The sequence below is a fragment of the Ctenocephalides felis genome, unplaced genomic scaffold (assembly GCF_003426905.1).
Source record: "Ctenocephalides felis isolate EL2017-DRISC unplaced genomic scaffold, ASM342690v1 CF-g0.4_SCAFFOLD_01886, whole genome shotgun sequence".
NCBI lineage: Eukaryota > Metazoa > Arthropoda > Insecta > Siphonaptera > Pulicidae > Ctenocephalides > Ctenocephalides felis.
In genome coordinates this window covers 168,837,921-168,861,923 of record NW_020538040.1, presented here as the reverse complement: position 1 = coordinate 168,861,923, position 24,003 = coordinate 168,837,921, and the positions used below count along the sequence as shown (strand labels likewise).

The 24,003-nt window shown below is 30.3% G+C and overlaps 1 protein-coding gene and 1 pseudogene across 1 annotated transcript; both read right to left on the bottom strand.

Annotated features, from left to right (window-relative positions):
* Positions 1-11,875, bottom strand: part of LOC113376231 — a 21,586-nt pseudogene extending 9,711 nt beyond the window's left edge.
* An 11,161-nt stretch (positions 11,876-23,036) lies between these two features.
* Positions 23,037-23,747, bottom strand: LOC113376230 (zinc finger BED domain-containing protein 5-like). The gene has a single exon (XM_026616141.1). The coding sequence runs from the start codon at positions 23,745-23,747 to the stop codon at positions 23,037-23,039; it is 711 nt and encodes a 236-aa protein (XP_026471926.1).
* Positions 23,748-24,003: the final 256 nt, after the last annotated feature.

Here is a 24,003-nt window from a genome sequence, read left to right as displayed (position 1 = left end):
GCTGCGTACTTGTTTGATTTCAATTCAATTCAATTTCAATTTAAATTTAAATCTGATGTCGATTAATTATTATTTTGACGTGTTGAATGTAAACATATTACATAAGCCATCTCGGTGCATAAATGTAATTTTGTACTATGTTTATAGATAATAATATACATCCCCGTTAAGAATATCATGCTTGATATGATTTCTCGCATAACACGCTACTTTGTGCCCTTTGAAAAATATCTTCCATGTCGATTATAAATATTGTTCAATTTTTTTATATTATAGATTTACTGATGGTGACATCAAATGTGTATGTATTAAAGGAAATTATTATTAAAGCAGCTCCTAGAATTGTTGTGTTCTGATTGCTATTCAAAAATGAAAAGGTAAAAACTAGTTTTTAGGCTTGATTGTCTATTAGGTATACATCTGTTTTTTAAATCATACTTTTTGATTTAATATATACATTAAAATCTGTCTATAGATAGACATTGAGAGTTAAGATTGATAATTAATAGTGACTTCATAAAGTCCAATGGTTCACTTTTTATTTCCGTACAATACATCAAATTCTTTTGTGACATCATAATTGCGGTAAAATTTTTTTTGTTCTTACAATAAAAATATAATGCTTGAGGTACTGTTTTGTGCTCGTTATTGTAATCTAAATGCGTAGGTATTGACATGTCTCTAAAAATAAATTCTGTAATTTTGCAAAGGATCATACTCGTGTGCACGCCTTCCATAATATTTCAAACACATGTTTTTTTTGGGAAGACTGGTTAAATGTTGGGGAAATCTCTCCTTAGAGATTCATGTTACTTAGTTGGGCTCTTCCGTGGATTAGTGGTTAGAGGTATGGGATTTTATTAAGAAAAATCAAGTTTGATACCCGGTTTGGATAGCCTGATGTCAAGCAGTAGTGACATCAGTTTTCACTTCATAGTATTAGATAGCAGTGTTTCCAAGTTAAAATTATCTTTCCCGGTATTGCTGTATCAATAAAAATTAGTATTACCTCACTTTAAATAAAAAAGGTTACCCAATTCTTTTTTTATAACCATCCCTATTATATGGTTAGTAAAAGTAGACTAATACAAAGTAAAATTACAAATAAAATCTATTCATTTATTACTGTTATAAATATATTTGGTGTGATACTCAATGGAAGTTATTCTGCCTCAAATTCTACAATTTTTCATCATTATACAAGTAATATTAGGGTGGTCCTTAATATGGATATTTTTAATTTGTTTTGCTCCCCAGGGTCAAATGGTTTCAAAATGATAAAAAAAATACCCTGAAAGTTTAGCTTGAATATTATTTTTAATAGTCCGCAATCTATCAAAATTTTATGAAGATAACATGGGTAAAATTCTATTTGTATTTTAGAATTTTATAACTTAGAGATAAGTGAATCCAAATTTTGAGAATAACAATGTTATTTGCTTATTTCGATTATAAATAAAAAAAATTACAATAAAAATTTGGTATATTTTATAAAATAGGTATTTATTCAGGAAGAAGAACCAATAAGCTTTGGATGCAGTGCGGATTATCTTAATGTTGATGTTGAGAGCTAAAACTTTCAGATAATTAGTTTTTATCAATTTGGAAGCATTTGAGCGTCTGGCAGCAAGGAAATTCGAAAATAGCCATATTAAGGATCACCCTAATAAAGGTGTTTATATAACTAAATAAATAAATAATATATATATATATATATATATAATATATATTATATTATGTCGAACAATTTCTATGAATTGCGTAATTCCTGGCTTTGCCGATAGTAATGAGATCAAAGCAAGTGCAATACACCTTTAATTAGTAGAAGCAATTGTGAAATAATTTCGCGTTAAATCGTTCAAAATGGGATTTAATCAGCATTTGCTTAATGTATTGACTTGCTTGCAGATTTATATATTATTTACTCTTTACGTAACCTGTTCAGGTTCACTAGACAACCAAAGATGTCCAAAGTGGGGGTTAAAGAAATTTAATCAATAAAGGTGATTTAGATAAAATTACTATCTGATCAAACATTATACGATCACCCTATTGTTTGTTTTTCTGTATTCACATCTATCCATAAAATTAAAATATATATTTTATACAATATAATATGTGCAATAATGATTATATGCATTGTGCATATATAATGCATTCAATTACTATTACTAACTCCATTCATAAAAAATCAAATAATCGATTATCTTTGATTAATAAATATGTTACATATTTAAATTTAATACTGATAATTTTATATATTTTATAATTACTTCAAAGTTTTATGTTCAAAATTACAAATTATTTTTGATTTTTTGAAAATTTTCACATATATCATTGCATCACGTTTCAGAGGTTGCTGAACATTTTGGCATACCTTGGATAAAATGTGTGTGCGAATACAAACTTTTATCGACGAATTAGGGAACACGGATCAACCGATTTGAATGATTCAAAAAACATTCGATTCCTTGTTATAAGGAGGCGTGCTGATTAGCTTTTGGCAAAAGCAGGTTTAGCCGTTACGGAGATACGGGGCAAAAGGTGCCAAAAATATTCAGTAATTCAGTTTTTGAGAGAACTGAGCGTTCGATTTGAATGATTCAGAAAACATTTTGCTTGTGTTGACTAAATGACGAATTGACAGAATTTTTGGGAAGGCAAGTCCAGCGGTTTTGCAAATCCAATAAAAAAGTGAAAAATAATGCTGTTTGGCGGTCCAAAATGATCATTAGAAATATGTACATCGTATTATCAGATACTTTATGAAAATTATAGTAAGTACAAATTTTATGTACATTTATATGGGTTCCGTACCAATGTTTACGCGTTAGACGACTACGCGACCCTACGCGCTTTGATATTTCGACTCCAAATCAGCTATGCATTGCGATCGCAAAAAAATTTTCAAAATTTTCAAAATAAAAATTTTAATCGAAATTTAAAAAAAATCGATATAAAAAAATACAAATTTTCAAGTCAATTTTTTTCAAAAATCAAATTTTTTCCAAGTTTTGCAAAGTTTTTTTTTTAATAATTTAGTTTTTGATACGGCAAGTTCGATTTGCCGTACCAATTTTATTTGCCTTAAGGCACGATGTCATACACCACTTGTTTTTTTTACATATTTATTTACCTATGTTTTGATTTTCTCTAGCCGATGTATCTTCTCTGTATCAACAAGTGACTCGGAACGCGTCAATTATTCAGTTCCCTCCTAGCAGCATCGCTCGCGCAGTACTTAGGAATTTTTTTTAAAAAGAAAAAAAACATTAGAGATGAACATTATATATTTTGCTGTTATCATATCGTAAAATACGCAAAGTAATTTTTGTGCCTTGTACGTGGGTGATGTCAAGCTAAAATATGACCTTTTTTTACGGAACGCTATAACCGACAGAGGGATTATGAAGGGAAATAGTAATGAAATATAAGAAATTGTATTTTTGAGACGAGTTCATTCACTTGGATACGAGTACACGTACATGTATACATACATGAATATTATATTTTGAAATGAATTTTTAAATATATTTTTGGCACATTAATATTTTCGTCATATCATTTCATATTCATTAACATTAAAAATAGAATTAAACTGTTGAAAATATAATTTATATATATATATAAATATATATATATATATATATATATATATATATATACTAGATGACCCGACAGGCGTTTGTCCTGTACCCCACGTCTACAATTAAAAAGTTCCATTTTTTAATATCTTATCCTATACTTTTTGATATTCTACTTGATGTCCTGCCTTTGTTGATATTCTACTGTGATGTCCTGTCATTTATGGTCTAGCGTAAGTATAGATAAGAAATTTAGAAAAAAAATATAGTATCTGCTGTTATTACAATTGATTTTACCACACAACATAATTGCTTCAATAATTTAGTCTATAATTTTCATAATCTCGTACGACATATTAGTTGCTTTTTGGCAATTATAATATCTAAAATACATTTTTCTTACTAATATTTAATAAACATTATTGTTTATGTTCAAATCTTAGTTGATTTGTAAATTTGTAAAATCTAGTACATATGAAAGCATTCTTCAATCTAAAATCAACTTGCTAAATATTCCATATCTAATGCCAAACAAATGAATTTTTGTTACATGAACACAAATAATTTGCTTCTAGATATTATTAGTGGCAAATAAAAAAATTACACAAGTATTCGTTTTCTATTAAAATATTATTTCTGTAGGACTTCAACCAACTTTGTATAAAAAATTCCATCGCCTGTGATATACATTGTTCACCTATGCATAACGGGTTTATGCAAAAGTTTTTAATTTAGTGAATATTCGCGGAATTTTGCGCTGCAGCTTCATATGAACGGTTGAAAACACGTTCAATTAATTCCTTCTATTATATGCATTAAATAAATTTCATTTAGTAGATGGCCTTTGTAAAGTTCATAGACACTCGGGCGGTGCGAGCATAATAAAGTGCAAAATGCCATTGCTGTCCCGAAACACCAGAAAATGGTGTTCACTGATTAAACATATAATTAAATCTTCGGTTTATTACGTATGCTTTATATAATACTGCGCATGTGTCAATAAACGCGGGTTATGTAATATGCGTTTTGATTTGCTTTGAACATAGTATCAATTGAAAGTTCACATTCATAAATTAATTTTCGTGAGCAGTTGCTGCCAAGATCACTAAAGATGAAAATTTATTTATTGTAATAAGACACAGTTTAATAATAAGGTGCTGTAAGCTAGAATTTATGGAATGCTCAACTGGCATGAAAGACGTAGTGACATAGAATTTCAGATCTTCTTTAACTTATTCTTTTTTTTGGTTTATTGTTCATAGCAAACTATACACAGTACATTCAGCTATTTTACAGACATATATTATTTGACAGCGTGAGAAGGATCGCTATCCTACGATAGCACCTTCTTAGATATTATGTATTTTGATGTATTAAATCATTACAGATTATTTTTTTGAAACGCTTTGGTGGTAAAGGCTTGAGCAGGTCACACGCTAATTGGTTTGGATGACGACTTAGACGAGCTTTGTATCTGGAGCAGTAATGATTAATTTCTTCTTCTATAGTTGGAATTGTGAGATCTTGATGTATTAACCAGTTGGAGACATATTTTGTAGCGTTCGCGATTTCTTTCAAAATTTTGTTTTGGAACCTCTGTAGAATAGTTTTGCTTTACTGGCCGCACCCCATAGTTGTAGACCGTAGGACCATATTGGTTTAATAATTGTCTTGTATATTAGGAGTTTATTTTCTATTGAGACTTACTTTTTTAGTATGAAACTCACAAGTTTTGTACCATTTTGAAATCCTGATTAAATGCTAATATTGATGGAATCTAGCACAGCGCTTGCAAAGTCAAGCAAATTCAAAAATTTTAAATTTATAGTTTACCAAGTAGTCCTAATTCTAGAAAAATTAGAACATTATTTTTGACTGTGGTAGGTGCTAGAAATAATATTCACGGTTTCAGTTGTATTATTATTTTTTTTTTGTTTTTGGACGGCCAATCACTGGATTGGCATTCAATTTAGACATTTCTCAGTTTAACCAAAAATTTGCTGATGTTTTATGATGGAATAGGCACAGATATTAAAATTATCAATGTAGTGTGTTTTATATTTGTTCAAATTTAAATAGCAAGAAAAATTATGTATTCAATAAGATGTTGTGATGCACATTCTTTAACCTAGTGTTTCTAGAAGGCAACCCAGTGGTTGACTATTCTTTTCTTTTATGAGATAATATTAGATACATTCTAATAGCGATGTGAATATACATTGCAGCTATTTTATCTTGATATCATATTGAGATCGCTAATTGGATGAATTGATTTAGTAATAAGCTTATATCAATATAATTTGGGGCAAAATTTACCCGTTTGAGATCATAAAAAATTACGTGACTCTTAACAAGTATTTGTCAGGTCTATTTGAATTTTAATCATTCTTGAAAAATTGTGCATTTAGTTATCTATCTAATTATCGCTTAAATTGTATTGTTCAAATATTATGTTTAAAATTAAATACTTAATAATATATTGTTATTACTAGGATTTCATATATATGTAGTACCTTAATAATATTTGAATAGTATTCAATATAAATTTTTCATTTTTTATAGATCTGAATTTGATCTCGTTAACTGTTACAACTGGGACCAAGGTGTGTCTTTACCAGGTAATATTTGAATAGTTTTCTCATTATATTAATTGACTAAATATATATATATATATATATATATATATATAATTTGTTTGAACTAAAATTGATATTTGTTCTCTTAAATGTCGCAAAATGTCATCGTAATTATATTTCACTTGCCAATACACTATGTATCAATCTAAATTTGGCATTGCGCTGTGAAAGTGGTAGAAAATTTAATTTGTAAACAAAATGGTTATTAAAATTTGTGACAAAATTTATTGAAAAATTTGCATAGAAACTTTGCATAGGAAGAGTTTTGCAACACAAAAAGAGAGGCTTATGAATGATAGCTTTTTTATTGATAGTAATATTAAATACCAAATTTTCTCATGGCTAACATTCTTAAATTCCTAATCTAAAAATAATACTTTTTGACCAAGATATTCAAATATTCAGTTATTGCATTCGAATTTTTTGCATGTATCACGTCAGCTCGCTAAAAAGCAGAAAATCTGCACATTTTCACAATATAAATCTGCGTCTTGCGTCTACTGCAAGTAATCTTCACAAATATTGAGTTGCATGTCAGGCGACGTATCGTATTCTTCGGTGTAATATTGCGGCAACCATTGCCAAAGCTTAACCCGTTTTACGAACCTATTCAATTTGCTGTTCAACATACGACACTTTTCGATTCTTATTGGATATCCATCCAATGCACCACGTGCAGGTCAATTTATTTACTGTTACTGATATTGCAGTATCCTTAGTTCAGAATATTTAAGTCTTGGATTTGTTTTAAATTTATTATGCTCGTGACAAGATGGAAGTGATTGAAGGATGACACTGAAAGGATGAAAGAAGAAAAAAATTTTTTAAAAGTTATTAACTTCCCGTAGGGCAAGTTGTAGTGATTGCAAAAAAATCGAAAATAATTTTTTTTTAAATATCTTTACGTTTCAAAACCTTCTGAACATTTTGGCATACCTTAGAAAAAATGGATGGATGTATGTGTGTGTGTGCGGATACAAATTTTCGTCTACGATTTCGGGAACACGGATGAAGCAATTTGAGTAATTCAAAAACATTCGAGTCGTATTGATAAGGAGACGTGCTGATTAGATTTTGGCGGAAGCAGGTCTAGCCGTTCCGACGATACGGGGCAAAATGTGCCAAAAACGGTAACTCAGTTTTTAAGAGAACGGAGCGTCCGATTTGAATCACGCGCAAAGAAATTGAAAGAAACATTAATAATGTTGGTTATGATATATATACAACTTTCTAAACTTGGAAATTATTAAATAAAACTGTAGAAGCAAGGATATCCAATAATATACTTATGCATTGGACGTTTTTGAATTAGATATGCTCCATCTTCTGCTTACTGTCAATATTGCATATATTAATTATAAATCTTTTAAACAATAATAACTTAATAAATTAAATTATGAATGGTTAAAAGCATAACATTGAGAAAATAGATTTTTTACCTTAGCACTATTCATCGAATAATTTTTTTATTTTTTGTGTTTGAAAACTTGAGTATTTTTAACCCATATTGTTTCACATGTTTGTGATGTGTTCTGTGATGTTGTCTGATATTGTATAGCTCTAGTAATTAGATGGCAATTAGTTTGCTCTATAATTGGAGAGAGAGTATTTATCAGAAGGTGCAAATAGAAATCTTACGGCTTTGATTGTGCGTCAATTAAGCAATCTGGAATAGAGACAATGCAGTAAAATTAATCATGCAAGAAGTTATTTACACCTTGAAAATGTTAATATAGAGAAACTTAGATTTATCAAGAACAATTAATATTGTATTTTTTTTTAAATTATAGTCCATGTCACATCTAGAATGTGTTTAGTCTATGTATCTAGAAATCGTTTTTTTTATCGGTTTCATAAAAGTTATCAAATGTAAAAAAAATATGTAGTCTTTTTGTAAACATAAAACATCATTAACCGAGTTTAAGTATTACTTCTTGATAATAATATTTTGAAAAAACTTGATATAATAAAATTTTGTAAATTATTTTTTTCTTTGATTTAGTATATCACACTTACAAATACAGTCACATTGATTTTCTAAAAATATAATTTAATATGTAAAAAAATGATATCGTTTATTCATTGCATGTGAATTTTACAGGCAGTGATAAGTTCTATAATTTATTTTTTTATGGTTGTACATACTTATATAAATATTCGATGTTTCTGAATTTTGTAATATTAATGCACAGAGACGAAATATCGAAGCGCGTAAGCGCCGCGTCGCCGTCTAACGGATAAACACTGGTAAGGAACCCATAAGAAACAAAATTTATACTTATTGTTAAAATCTCTATAAAATATCTGATAATTTGATGTGCATATGTCTAATGACTATATGACTTTTTTTTACTAGATCTCCGAAACCGCTAGACCTGCCTTCATGAAAATTTGATCAGTTCATCTTCTTAATACAAGTAAAATGTTTTTTGAATTATTCAAATCGGACGCTCCGTTGTCTTTAAAACTGAGTCACCGTTTTTGGCACTTTTTGCCCCGTATCTTAGTAATGGCTAGACCTGCCTTCGCCAAAAACTAATCAGCACGTCTCCTTATCAATACGAATCGAATGTTTTTTGAATTATTCAAATCGCTTCATCCGTGTTCCCGAAATCGTCGACAAAAATTTGTATGCGAACACAACATACGCACGCACACACGTACACACACATACACATACATCCATTTTTTTAAGGTATGCTGAAATATTCAGAAACCTCTGAAACGTAAAGATATATAAAAATTTTCATTTGCGATTTTTTTGCGATTACTATAACTTGCCCTACGGGAAGTTAAAAATTAGATTTTCCGGTTTTATATCTACAAGTTTATCTAGAGTTTAAAATTTGCAGATCGAAATATATAAACTGATTTTTCAACAAATATTTGATTCAGCATAATTATTTCATTTGTTTTATCTAATATTTAGTAATTTCTTTTTATTTAAGCTCGAATCGAATCACAAACTCCAACAATATGCTGTTCGGCATGCGTGTCCTGAAGCTTCTATTCAATTCGCGAGTTAATCGTGCGATATATAAATAGCGTTTTTGCTTAATGATTCAATTTATTGCTTCTATTTTCATTCTTATTATTGTCGAAAATATCATCTATATTTATCTATATGTTTATTGGCTCAATAATCAGCTAATTAAGTAACAAATAAAATCATAGCATAAAACTGGAAACAAAAGAGGGTGATTAAATATGATATAAAATACGGGCTTTAGCTTTGATTGTTGAAAAGTTAATAAATATAATGAAATATTTTGTTTTTGCTCTTTTCATAATCTTAAGGTTATAAATCTTGAATATTTTATATAATACTGTTTGATATCAAGCAGCATATATTGCATATTTTCTACATACATTAACGTTTTCACTACGTCGTTTTACTATGAAGATTATGAAGGCTCTCTCCCTGTATAACTAAAAAATTCGACAGACAAATGTTCGATTTGTTTTGGTTAACTGTTCAGCATTTTGAAAAACGTTACAGCAGTGTTATTAAATGAATGATCCGTCTCAAATCAATTTTTAGCAGCTTATATTTATCAATTTAATCCATATTATTTTATTATATTAATTTAAACAATTAAATCAAAGTTTTATTAAATATGTGTCCGATTCTCCGGGTAGCAACAAATTTTATGATCTAGCAGTGAATCACAATTTTTAACAGAGTTCGGTAGTTTCTCTTGGGATTTCAAGCTCTCATCAGAGCAGAATCGATCAGACTTATATATTAGCATTTTTTCCAATGATTTGGAATAGCAGAGTTAGATAATTCTTTGTACCATCGATCAATAAAACATTTACTTTGTTTTTTTATAATTTTAATAATAAAATTTATTTTTGTGAATAAATAAATTCGGGCAAAATTACTTTATTTGATTTGCTATCATCAGATCTTAAGAATAAAATCTAATAAAATAATTTTATATAGCATTTAGCAGCAAGACATTTTTATTATTCTTATTGTTTATACAAATTTTACTTCTGAGAATTCTCAATGACGTACAGAAATATACAATATTGTTTTCCCAAGCAGGTCGTTTTTTTTGCAGAATTGAAATTTATTTTTATTCCTTCAAATATCACGTTGTTTTTGCGAGGTGTTATAAAAGTCTATAGCGTTTTCGTTTTTTTAACTGCTTATATTATTATTATTATTATGATATGAATATTTCTTATCATATTAGAATAGTAAAAGAATTTCAAAATTTACGTACCGAATACATTTTGTTAAAGCGACAAATTTTATTAAAAAAGTGATTAGTTAAATATGTGGAGTGATGCAAGTTATTTTTGTAACCTCTGTATATATATATATATATATATATATATATATGTATATACACGCGTATATGTGTATATATATATATATATATATATATATATATATATATATATACACGCAACCACACACACATACACACACATATATGTATATATATATATATATATATATATATATATAAAGTACATAAGTAGTTACTATGAAATAGTATCATTTTTCCGAGCAATTTTTCTAGGATGATCATAACAATTAATTTCCTAAATGTCCTAGCATGGTGCATGAATCTAAAAGTGTGAAAGTTTGTACAAAGTCATGAAATTAAAATGTGCGAATCTTCGACAGAACTGTAATTATTGAAGTTTTCGGGAAAGTTCGAAAAAGCATAATAATATATCTGAAGTGAAGTGTTATAAGATTTGTTGTTCCGGCGATGTGGCGGCAGCGTAGCTCCGCGCTTCGTGAAGTTTCACGACTCGCGTTCTTGTATGTGATTCATGTGAGGACTTGCCGGAAATCTGACCTCTCGCTCGAAGCGTTTTCTTTCATAAACAAAGTAGTAAAGAGTTTTCTGCCATCGATTTTGCTTTTATCTAGTTAAAACGTTGCCCCTCATTGTTGTGCATAACTATCTTCGATTTTAGTTACCGGTAATTAGCAAATGCGATCACGCTGACCACAGGTAAACCGTGTTCGAATCGTATATTCGGGTCAACGACCGGTCGACGGCAGTGTTGCGGTCGCTCGATGGACACATTAGTGGTGTCATCGTCAACTGTCAACAATCACGGAATAACGGAATAGCGGAATCGCGGAATCACGGAATCAGTGACATCACGAAGATCTCGCCGTAGCGAAGAACGACGCGCCGGTATCGCCGGTATATCGCACGGAGGGTTTTCGTAATGTTTCTCTCGGCAAACTTGTCGTCGCCAAACGCTTGCGCATTTCATCCCTTCGGTAGCGCGTGGGCGGGCGGCGTTCACTCCCGGCAGCCGGACGCCGCCCGCAAACCCGCGGAGCTCAGTGTAGTCTTGTACGTCAACCCGCACGGCAGCAATATACGAACGTCCGTCGATTGATCCTCACACACACGCATATATTGTATTGATACGCACACATTCTCGGCACGCACCGCGTTAACAATCGCACGCAGCACACGCACGCGTCCGTTCGCCATCTGTTGATACGTCTTCAGGTAGAGTCATACGACGAATTGAAGGGTAGCGTGTGAACCGTCTGAAAGGCATACTGAAATCGCGATGAACGAGGTTCTTACGGGCAGCGCCGTAGCCCGCGGATCGCGCGCCTTCGAGATCAGGTGAATTCGCGACCACGCGCTCCAAAGGCCGCGACATGCGCTTTCGTTGAATAACGCACGCGGTCAAACCTTACTTGCAATCACTGTGTATCCGCACTGCACTTACACTAATCGACTACAAAACGACGTGACTAAACAATCGCGGAAAAGATAAGACTGCTGCTACAAAAGAATAATCGCGACTGCAAACAAAAAGATAAAAAAATAATACAAAGCGAACGAAGTAAATTAATTAAACACAAGTTAATAATCATCGTAACCGATTTGATCAAGTTTTACGGAATGATCGTTGAAGTACGCCAGCGTATTCAGTAGATAACGTCCTTTGGAATCAGTGAACTAGTTTATAGTTATCTTGTGGTCGCGTTCAAGTGCCCGACGGCTCTACGGAAACGTGTATTACGGCTTGGCCATGTGGTGGCGTGAAATGCTACAGGCGTGGACGTGCATAAGCGTACTCGGCGGTGTTTGTGAATGCTCTCAAGGGGGCCCGTCGCATGTGGCGGGACATCCCTCACGGGATGGCTTCAGGCCGCGCGCCTCTGACCGCTGGCTCATGTATGACAGCGGAGGCGGCGGCATAGGTATGCACGCATCACCTATGCATATGGAAACGCTTTTGGCGCGACAAAATGCTCGCGGTCATCCGGTGCCGCCAGGTATTGCCGAAGCGCTCGAGGATGTCCAGCGCGGCGAACATCTGCTGGGAATGGAACCAGTGCTGCATGGATTACTGCATCAAGATTACTATCGTCGCCCAAGCGGTAAAAAATCCGATAAATCTGCGATGAAACCTGGCTTAGCGGCGCTCAAGAGACAAGTGAAACGTGATGGAAAGCGAGACGATGGATTGTCTCAATCTTGGCCTAAACGGGATTCAGGAGTTTGGCCACAGGGATTTGCCAGTCAACTTATTCTTCGCAGCGCACGAGGTGCTAGGCAGTACGATGTCCCGATGATCGGTGAGTCCTTGTTATAATCACCAGCTCTGCTTCTTTCCATGAATTGTTAATGTGCAAATTAAATCAAAACTAAATAATAAAAACATCCGCGTGTAACATTATAAAGCAATTCTAGCAATATTATGCGATCGGTATTGTTTTATTCCATAATATAAACATGTAAAAATTAATTTATCACATATAATCTACTTTGTCAACAAAATATAAATTCTTATAACAATATTCCAGATAGCTTGCTATTATACTTTGATGCATATGAATTATTAAAAAAAACTCTCTTATGCTATTTTTTCTGAAATAATGTTTTTCTTCCACTATCTCTTTCGTAAAGAAAACTTATCAGTCAGTGTCACAATCCCTCACACTGCTAACACATCCGTATGAATACGCGTTTCTTGAAATGAACTCTGTTGTGAATAGAAAACATCATCCATCCAACTATATCTGTGTGTAATAATCATTATATATATATATATATATATATATATATATATACATACATAAATGTACATTAAGAAATTCGCAATCGTTCACAAATGAGTGGCTCTATTAGTTCGCGGCATATGTAAAGAACATTTTAATTAAGGTTCTAAGTTGAAATTTTAAATTCAGTGCTATGAAAACTATTACAAGTATGCTGTAGAAATATTTTCTTGGCAATTTGCTATATTCACATTCTAATTCATAATTTTTTTTTTTGTAAAAGTTACGAGTCATAACATTTTCAGTGCAATTTCACTTCTTGCAACAGATACTAATATTGGGATTTTTTGTGATGATCATGTATTCTTGTGTGTGGCAATTTGTATTTTATCTGCATTGCATATCAAATTTTATTGAAACAATTGAAATACATAAAAACAACTTCACTTGAATGTACACATTTGAAATTTGCAACTACCTGTTCAACGAATTGTTTGTGCAATCCGATAAGCGTTTATCAGTCGTTGTTTGAAATATATCAAATATTTTGCATCTCGAAATTGATTTCGAGGTAGTAGATACAATTACAAGTCATATCTAAATAGATTTATACGTACAAGTTAAATCGTCTTTTATGCTTCTCCAGAATTGAGAAATGCTATACCGTCTCTTATTATAACGATGATTGTGAGTGTTTGAAATGGCATGAATCATCTTGTGCACATTACACATGATGGATTATTTACAAAACTCTTTGTGATATTCTACATTAGTGCTTAATACTCTTATTATGAGGACCCCACGCATTTGCGAAACCCAATTCATTCTTAAGTTTAGACACCAAAATCCGACGCTAAGGAGCGACGGGCGCGAAATTCAATAGACATATAATAAATGAATTAGTGAGCAAATTCGACAACCGAAACAACAATTATTCGGCAATTTGAAACCTAGGAAATTTCTATATTATTTCAATTATTGAGCACTAAAAGCTTGAGATTAATTTTAATTATTTATTCTTATTAATTTTATATTTTTCTAAATCTTCCTTATATCGACGTTCAGTCTATTAATTGAATTTTCAATTACTAACGTTATCCTTTTAAGCGGAACAAAACCAGTTTGTTACTGGATGATTATCTCAACCACGAGCGATCGTGAATAATTTATTTTTACCTATTGAAATAAATCAATAATGATAGATAGATTCAGTTGCATTGTATATAATCGGTTTGTCATATTTGTCCATGAACTATTTTTATAATTAGTGCTATATATACCGATATTTTTAAAGCTATTGCTATAAAATTAACACTGAGATTTTTTTTTAAATTTTATTTAAATTATTTATGAACTTGGATTTTTTTACCATATTTTATTCAATTTAGGCAGTAGCCTCATATTACATGGATAATAACTTACGACATTATTTTTATTTGTTATCATATTTTATTCAATGTTATACATCAAATTGGTTTCTACATACTTCTTATACTATTCTATTGAATGTTCTACTTCAACTTCCTAATATTCATTGTTCCAAATTTTGTTCTATTAAAAAGGATCATCTACATCTATTCATTAATATGTCCAAATTTTTATCCTATTCCAATGAATAGTAGGATCATCTACGTCAACTTTTTAATATACCATGTTCCAATTTTTATCCTACTCTATTGATTAGATTCATCTATATTAACTTTTTTAATATTCTATGTTTAAATTGTTATCCTGTTTTATTTAAATAAGATTATCTACATCAACTTTTTAATATGGTATGTTCCAATTTTTATCCTACTCTATTGATTAGGATCATCTACATTAACTTTTTAATATTCTATGCTCAATGATTTTATTTTGCTGTATGGAATAGAATCATCTAACTACATGAACTTCTTAATATTCTATGCTCAAATTTTTATTCTATTTTAATGAACGGGATTATTTGCATCAATTTTTTAATATTTGCTTCCAAAATTTTCATCCTATTTTATTGAATAGAATCATGTATCTACATCTTCTTTTTATTATACCATATTCAAATTTTTATTTTATTCTATTGAAAAAGATCATCGACATCGAATTTAATATTTAATTTTCAAATTTTTATCCTACTTATTTGATTAGAATTACCTACATTAGTTTTTTAATATTCTAAGTTCAAATTTTTATCTTATTCCATTGCATAGGATTTTCTACATCAACTTTTTAATATTCTCTGCCAAAATTTTAATCTTATTGTATTGAATAGGATCATCTAAATTTACATTTAATATTCTATGTTCAAATTTTTATTCTACTCTATCTATTAGAATCATCTACTTCAACTTTTTAATATTCTATATTCAAAATTTTTATCTTACTCTATTGATTATTTTTATCCCATTCTATTAAATAGAAACATCTACATCTTTTTAATATCTGCTGCTCAAATTTTTATTCTATTTTATTGAATAGATTCGATAATATAATAAACTCATATTATGTGATTTTATTAGAACATTTATTAGAACAAACGATCACCATTGGTAAATATTGGAATAAATAATCCTTCCTTCGGCATAAAATATTAAATTAATATTTTTTTACCGTATTATGCTATTTTACGAACATATTTTTAATTTTTACTTCATTTTATTATTTTCCTAATTGTAAATTTTATTTGATTGGTCTTTTTATTACCTATGGTAACAGTTTTGTATTATAAGGCTCTAAGTCTTCGTTGGCAAAATAATAAATAAAGATTAAAAAAAAATAAAAAAATATTAACAATATTTTCAGTAAGTTCAGATTTTTGACTTACTATTTTTTAGTTCAAATTTTGTATTGCCTTCTATTATCTACCAAACTAAACAATTAACCAAGCTAATAAATACCACTTTTATTATTTCCTATATTGAATTAAAACCTTTATTTTCATGTTTTCATTTTTGATCAGTATATAAAGTCACAAATAATTTTATAGCTATCAACATTTCTAATTAGCAAATTTTAACGATATATTATATTCATTTAACATTTTTAATTTCTATCTTTTAACACGAACAAATAATTTTTAATCCCATTGTATAAAGCGTTTCGACATTATGAAATCCAGTGTGAAATTCGAAGCTGTTTAAAAGTTCCTCTCTATATGATTAATGTATAAGAATATTTTTGGCTGGCATCAAGTCCAACATATTGCAACCGCTCGTACATGTGGCAAGTATAATATGTGGCATTTATCGCAATTGTACGAAACTCTCGTAATACGACTTTGAACGACTTTATAATACTTATCTGAAACAAGAAAGTTTCATTTAATGTCCTCAGTAATAATACACATTTGGTAATGAGATATTATTAATAAGATTATTAAGTGAAATGTTACTAATAGTAGCTAACAATAAAGCTGTAGGTATAAGCTTCATTTTTACGACTTTTCCACTTAATTTATTTTTCGTAAATTTAACTTCATTCTTAATAAATACCAAAAATATCTGCCATCGATAGATATTTCATATTTATAATAATATAAATTATATTTTTATGACTAAGTTTTAATAGCATTTTATTGCAATTTTGCAAAGTAGTCAACAATCTGACCTTTCTGATATTCATACAACACATAATAAATAATAATGGGCAGTACTGCTTTAGGGTAAGTCCGTGAGCTGAGTTAACTCCAACTTCCCATTGTCATTATACACTTATTCTTTTTTTTTAAATTTTATTTATCCAAGCAATTAATTTGATTTCCGCACCAAAATTTCACTTTTCCTATAAAATACAAAGCAATTTCTGCTAGTGATATTTCATGGCCAATTCTGACAGATCAATGTTATGGCAAGGCCATGTTACGCTCTAACTTCCATACATTATGCTACTGAATCATACTGAATACTGTACAAATGTCATGTATTTGCTATGCATTCAAGCAGTTTTACACATAAACTGCAACGTCACTTATATGTTATGAAGCTGGGTCAGAAAGACCCTATTATCTAAAATCGTTTTTTGTACATTTGTGCGGTTTCTAGGTTAGGTTTTCTATCTGACATCATAAGAAAAACGCCTGACCAAACAGCAACCGCAGACTTTTTCAATATTTAGAACAAATTTCTTTATAAGATAGCCTTGTCATAACATTGGTCTGTTATGCGGCAGATTGGGCCCCTTAATGTTCATGATAATTGTCAAAATCGACAAAGTAAATCAGGAGATTTTAAAATACAATCATATAAATTTTATATTTATCATCAATTTAATAAATTCATTATAACTAAGGGCGCCAATTTTGCGGTAACATAGACGATAACACAGCGTTGTTATGGCAACGCTATCTCATCCTTCTTTCTTGGTACTAAAAACTGTAAAAAAATTTTCTATGTTTGTTTATATGTAAAATATGTTGATCGCACAGCAAATATATAGCATTTTCACAGTTTTTAGTACCAAGAAAGAAGGATAAGATAGCGTTGCAATAACAACGCTATGTTATCATCTATGTTAACAGGTTATTGCAATATTGGTGACAATATTATAAAGTAAACTTAATATATCAAAGAAATTAAAATCTGCCAAAATTTTCGGAGAAACACTATTTTTGTCACTCATATCTGACTGAATGGCCCTATATTAAAACCTTTTTTTTACTCACGTTAATCTTCTTAGTTTCAGGCACATATGAGTGACATGGCGATTCACGTGATAATATATCAGATTAAGCTATAAACATAGAAATAGCGTTATTTATATGAATAGGTTAAAAATAAATCAAATATCCATAGATAAATTAAAAATAAATTTTGTTAAAAAAATATACCAGTGTCGTAAGTCCTTGATTGTAGGCGGACGTAGAGAGACGACATGAGATTATATTTCGGATTATTCATTTTACAATTCGAACATGAAAATATCACATGCACATTTTTAAATATTTTATTGCTCACTAAAATATAATGAAAATTCGATAACGAACGAAATCATTTCGCAAAGTTTTGGAATTGGAAATTTTTATTATCACACACTCGTAAATAACAATATCAATTCGACAAGAGAAATTTCGTTTATTTTGATATTTGCCATTGAATATTTTTCATACGTAATAAAATCTCAATCGGTATCTTAAATCTAATGAAACGAGAGGGATTTTTGATTAGTCAGTGGGATAGCTGATTGGAAGAAATCAATTTTATTTACAAAAGCAATAGAACAGAGAATGGTCTGGTCGAAATGCGCTTCGGCATTTATGAATTCAAATCGAAATAGTTCTGTAGATATTTATGGCCGTAATAGTGTATAATAGTGCTTGTTCTTGTGGCTCGCCCATGAATAATTTCTCTGAATGGTCATTACCGGCAAACTACTAAAGTAGCGATCGTACTTTTCTAATGCGCACACTTCTAAAGAAAGAATCCACTATTTGGAATTTTCTACGTTCATGAATTTGCGTTTGACGTAAAAGTTTCTTTTCGCGATAAATTATTTCATTCGATTGGACTATATTTAATTCATGCACTAAAGGGAGAAGGTGATCTATTCAAGTAACTGTTCAGATAGAATCGATTTTATTACAATCTTACAACTTTTTTATCATCAATTAATAATTTTAATGAGTTATTCAGCTACCATCAGATTGCTTCGATTTGCATAACGATTATAAAACTTCGATTTTTTTAGTTTAACTATTTAAGAAACTTTGTGAAAAATCGAATGGTGCTTTACTCATTAGGGGTTATCGTATTTTAGTATTTTCTGCATTCAACAGATGGTGCACTGGGCTTAAATTCATCGCTCTTTTTAATGAAATGATTATCTAATTTCAATACAGATACTTCTCTTTTTAAAGAACTGTTGATTCACTATATATATATATATATATATATATATATATATATATATATATATATTTGTGAAAACATATTTGTAATTTAGCTGAAAATATATTCTACCCGCGTATATTTTGTTCTCATGCGTTCAAATTAATCAGGTTTATCTTTTCTATATTAAATATTTATTTAATTATTACCTAGAATTAAACCTAGAAGTAGATTTACGTGCTACAGTTGGTGGCGCCTCTATGAATTACGGAAAAATCAAAATTGAGGTAATGTCAAAGCGTCCGTGTTTGTGATTTATTTAGACTTTTTTTATCTATGAATTTACTGTATCTTTAACTTTCTGAAGAAAAGGTTTGTTTCCGTAAAAAAAATCCGATTTGCTAATTATATGTTTTCTCGACGTTTCAAGTCATTCTGAATCGCTTGAGACCAAAATTGAAAAAAGTATGCGTGTGTATCTGTGTGAACAGATTTTTTGCCGAAAATCGACGTTTTCTCAAAAACGGCAGGACCGATTTCAAAAATTTAATAGAAATTTGATGTATCTCAATGAGGACTATCGTTTGTCAGTTTTGTGCAAAGATCTGCCGAGCCGTTTCTGTGTAATTTGAAAAAAATGTTAAACTTTTGGTCCACATTTAAGCTCATACTACCGAATCGATTTTAAAAATCAAAAACTGTTTGAAAGATATTAGTTGGGAATGATACTGATTAGTTTTAAGTGAAAATCTACCGAGCTGTTTTCTTGTAATTAACTGTTGAAAACAAATTAAGCCGATTTTTATGGAACTTTTTTTTGGCGATATATATATCATGGTCTTATAGAACTTACTGAAATATTCCGGCCTTACGACAAGTAGTTTAATTTTAAAAATTAATCAAATTTGAGAAAATAAGTAGTTTTTGACGTTTGTTAAAATTAAAATCAGACGATTTACTTGGTACAACGATAGAGTACTTGGTCTTAATGAACATACTGAACCATTAAAGTCTTACGGAAATTGGTTTAATTATAAATTTAAATTAACATTATTGATTTGTGAAAATTTGCTTTTAGAAAATACTCCGAGTTAACGTGTTCGTTCGTTTTCAATTATGTGTAATAAATGCACTCGGAATACTTTTAATCACTCATAAATTAATTATTTTTTTTATAAATAGAACGATAGGAAGTTCATATAACTTGCCTTAATGCAAAATATCAACTAGTTTTTGTACTATAGTCTATCCAACAAGTGATTCATTTTCCCTCCATATTGCACAAATACTACTCCTCAACAATTTCTTCGAGACCACACACAGTCAAAATATTTTTTGTGCAATAAAGTTATTACTCATATTGTCAGAAATGATAGATCTATCTTTTTCAATAACCGAATCGCGTTTTTGCAACAACTTTGTGTTTCTGAGAATGACATTGCGACGCCGTCGATATCGTGTCGCAATCTACCGCGTTGTTTTTCAGTATTTTACACAATACAAATATTGTTCTTTGAATTAATTCATTATTTATTTTATACAGCTATGCATATTCATCGCAGTAAATTACGATCGCGTTTTATAAGTGAAATATTACTACTATCGATGCTATTGCAAACGATAAATTAACTCTCAATAAAAATAAAAGGATTCTTTCATGATGTTTTTGAATTTTGTTTACTTTATATTTTTCTCTACCACATTCTGTGTATGAACAAAATTTTAGTTTTTACTTTTTTCACGGTCGGTCGCAAAAGTGAAAAAAATGTTTACGTGGGGCTACATATTCAATTATCGCGTCAATAAAAAAGCTTCGATAAATAAAATTTGCTTTTGTGTTTCAACTTTTTAGTATTACTCAATAATCTGATAATAAAATGCTAATAATTATACAGTGGGCATAGATAAATGTGTAAACAGTTCAGTATCATTTATTCAAATATGCATTTTAACCCTCAGTAGTTGATATAAGTACTAAGTAATTATATTATTAAAATGATGAGAAAAATTATAGAAGAGCTTATTTAAGGCTCAAGTGGTAAGAGCTTTGGTCTGGCACCCCACAAATTTCAATTTTCGTCCTGGACAACCTTATATCAAGCAGTAGTATCAGTGTTTACTTGAAATTATAGATCTAAATACAATTAAAATAGCATTTTAGGACATTGCTCAATATATCACATTACTTTAAGAAGTATCTCAACCAATAACAATCTATTTTTTTTTCATCTTTCTAACAATTAGAAAGGATAACCATTTGGTTGCTTGATGATAATGCTATGTTGTAAGCAATTACATCACAATGGCAATTCAATCAGTAATAAAAAAACCCAGTTTAAATAATTTTCTAATCTAATATAAAGGTTTTTATAAATACAATAGTATTAGATATTTAAGACCTTTCGTAATATTTTATTATATATACTTGTTTCAGACAAAATAAAAATACTGTTATATTCAGGGAATATTGATGAATAGACAAAAATATCAATGTAAAATTATCTGTCTTGTAATTTTGATGATAAAGCGAATTACGGTGAATATCAATACGTTGGGTCGATTTGAGGTTTATCTATCTTTTAAAATCCCATTTTGAGAAATGTTCTTGAAAAAAAACCTTTCCAAACAACCTCAATAGATTCGGGCCTAGGTGTCGAAGCTCTGAAATCTTCTTTAATAATTTCACCTAGGCTTTTCTTAGATTAATGCAGCGTTTCTCAAACTTATTTCTTCCGCCCCCTTTGAAGATCAAATTTTTGTATCGCCCCCCTACCAAATTTTTTATACAATCTCTGAAAACTGTTTTCTTTTTACATTCTTGTATTAATATAGTTATAGTGTGATATATTAGTTGATGCAACCTTACATTCTAAATTAGACATTTTACCAGTGAAAGCAAATAAAACGCAACTTTATGACATTAATCATATATTTTATATATTATAATCAAATTAATATAAACAGTATATAAAATTTTATTTTCAAACTCTAATGAGAAGGATGAATTTGATGGTTTTTTACAAGTTTGTCAATATCAGGTTCCATTTCACTCAAAAACAGTCGTAAGTCACCGCGTTTGGTAATTTGCAACTGATTTCTGTTTTTAGTAAGTAGCATTGTCACAGCGCTAAATCCACGTTCACACAAATATGACGATGGAAATGCTAGTAAAAATTTTGAACAACCAACCACAAGCCAGGATATAAGTGCTGAATTGACTTCTGTAGCCAAAATTGTTGATAACCATCTTTAAATTTGATTTTTAATTCTTCATTTGTAGTTAATTCTATAAGCTCTTCTTCTAGCTGGGCTGATGTTTCTACATTTGCATTTGAAAAAGGGTCTAATACCCAGCCTGGTATTTCCAAATTCAAAATATCTTGAAATCTTTCAATAAAATTGCCATGAAGATTTTCCAAATGTTGGCAGTACACGAGCAAGTCTTCGTTGCACGATACCGATAAATTTGGAAAATTATGAAACTCCCGTCTGCCAATATTTTTCTTATGTAATAACAGTTTTGCTATAAAAGCAGCGATGATATTTTTGTTTTTATTAAATTTAAGCCATCGCCTTGAAGTTGTAGATTCATATGTTGAGTAATGTATAAAGGTCTGTGAGATATGCTATATCATTTTTTGATGATATCAGGTCTTTACACAACTGTGTGTCCTTATTTTCTAAAAACTCTACAACGGAGTCAAACAGATTGTAAAAAACGGGTCAGACAATTTCCTTTTGATAGCCAACGCACATGTGTGAAATAACAATCTGTTGAATTCTTCATCATTAGCGGTACACAGCTGATTAAACAATCTCTCATTTAAAGAGTTGTGTCGGATTTTATTAATAGCTCTGATGACATGTTGCAATGCTTGATGCAATCGTTCACTTAAGTTTTTGGCAACTAGATGCTGTCGATGTATCACGCAATGCACAGCAAGAACATTGGGAATTTTTATTTTAGGTAGGCTATGAATCCTTTTGACAACCCCTCATAGCTGCAGCACCATCAGTAGCAACTGATATAATATTCTTCAATGGAATATCTTCTCATCAAAAAACTTCTCCAATGTTTTGAATATGGTTTCTCCTTTGTATCTGTCTCTAAATTTCTAACAAATAGAAGTTCTTGGCATACTTCTTCATCTTTAATGAACCTCACGTAAGTCAACAACAATGCTTCATTATTTGGTAAAGTAGACTCATCCAATTGGAGTGAAAATTTACAAGACTTCAAATGATTGCATAATAATTCTTCAATATTTTCAGCCATTTCATCAATTCGTCTTTGCACAGAACTATTACTCAAAGGAATTTTACGAATTATATCTGCTGCTGGTTTATGTAGCACAGTAGTTATAACTTCTTTTACTGCTGGCAAAATTAATGATTCTCCAATAGTGTGTGGTTTACCTGTTTGGGCAATTAACCGAGAGATATTGTATGACGCTCGAAGTCCGTCATCGTCCTGCTTAGCAGCGACAGAAAAAAGTTTTGACACACTAGGCTGAGCAATATACATCTTTTCCAGATTTCGAAAGTAGTCAACATTTTTATCCTTCTTATCCGGATGCATTCTATTCAAATGATCTTGAAGTCTTGAGGGCTTCATTGCTTCATTTGAAAATGTTTTTGAACACAGAAGGCATAAAGGCATACATGGGTTTATAGAATTTTCTATGAATCCATATTTAATATATTCTGCATTGTACTGACGCATCTTTTTTTTGCTTGCGACATGGCTTTTCTTTAAAAATTACGCGAAAAATGTTGGGTGCGATCAGTTTTAAAAGTTAATTTAGTGAACTGTAATATAGAATTATCCCGTCACCATAAAAAAATGAATAAAAACAACTATTATCTTTGCGAAATATCTTGATCTAATTTACATGCTTCTGCACTCATTACTCTACATTTGCTGAAACGCTACTGTTTCAATTTATAATAAAGTACAGATATTTATATGCAAGAAATTT

Coding starts and splice junctions, on each gene's coding strand:
- LOC113376230 (XM_026616141.1), bottom strand. CDS start 23,747: ATGCGTCAGTACAATGCAGAATATATTAAATATGGATTCATAGAAAAT.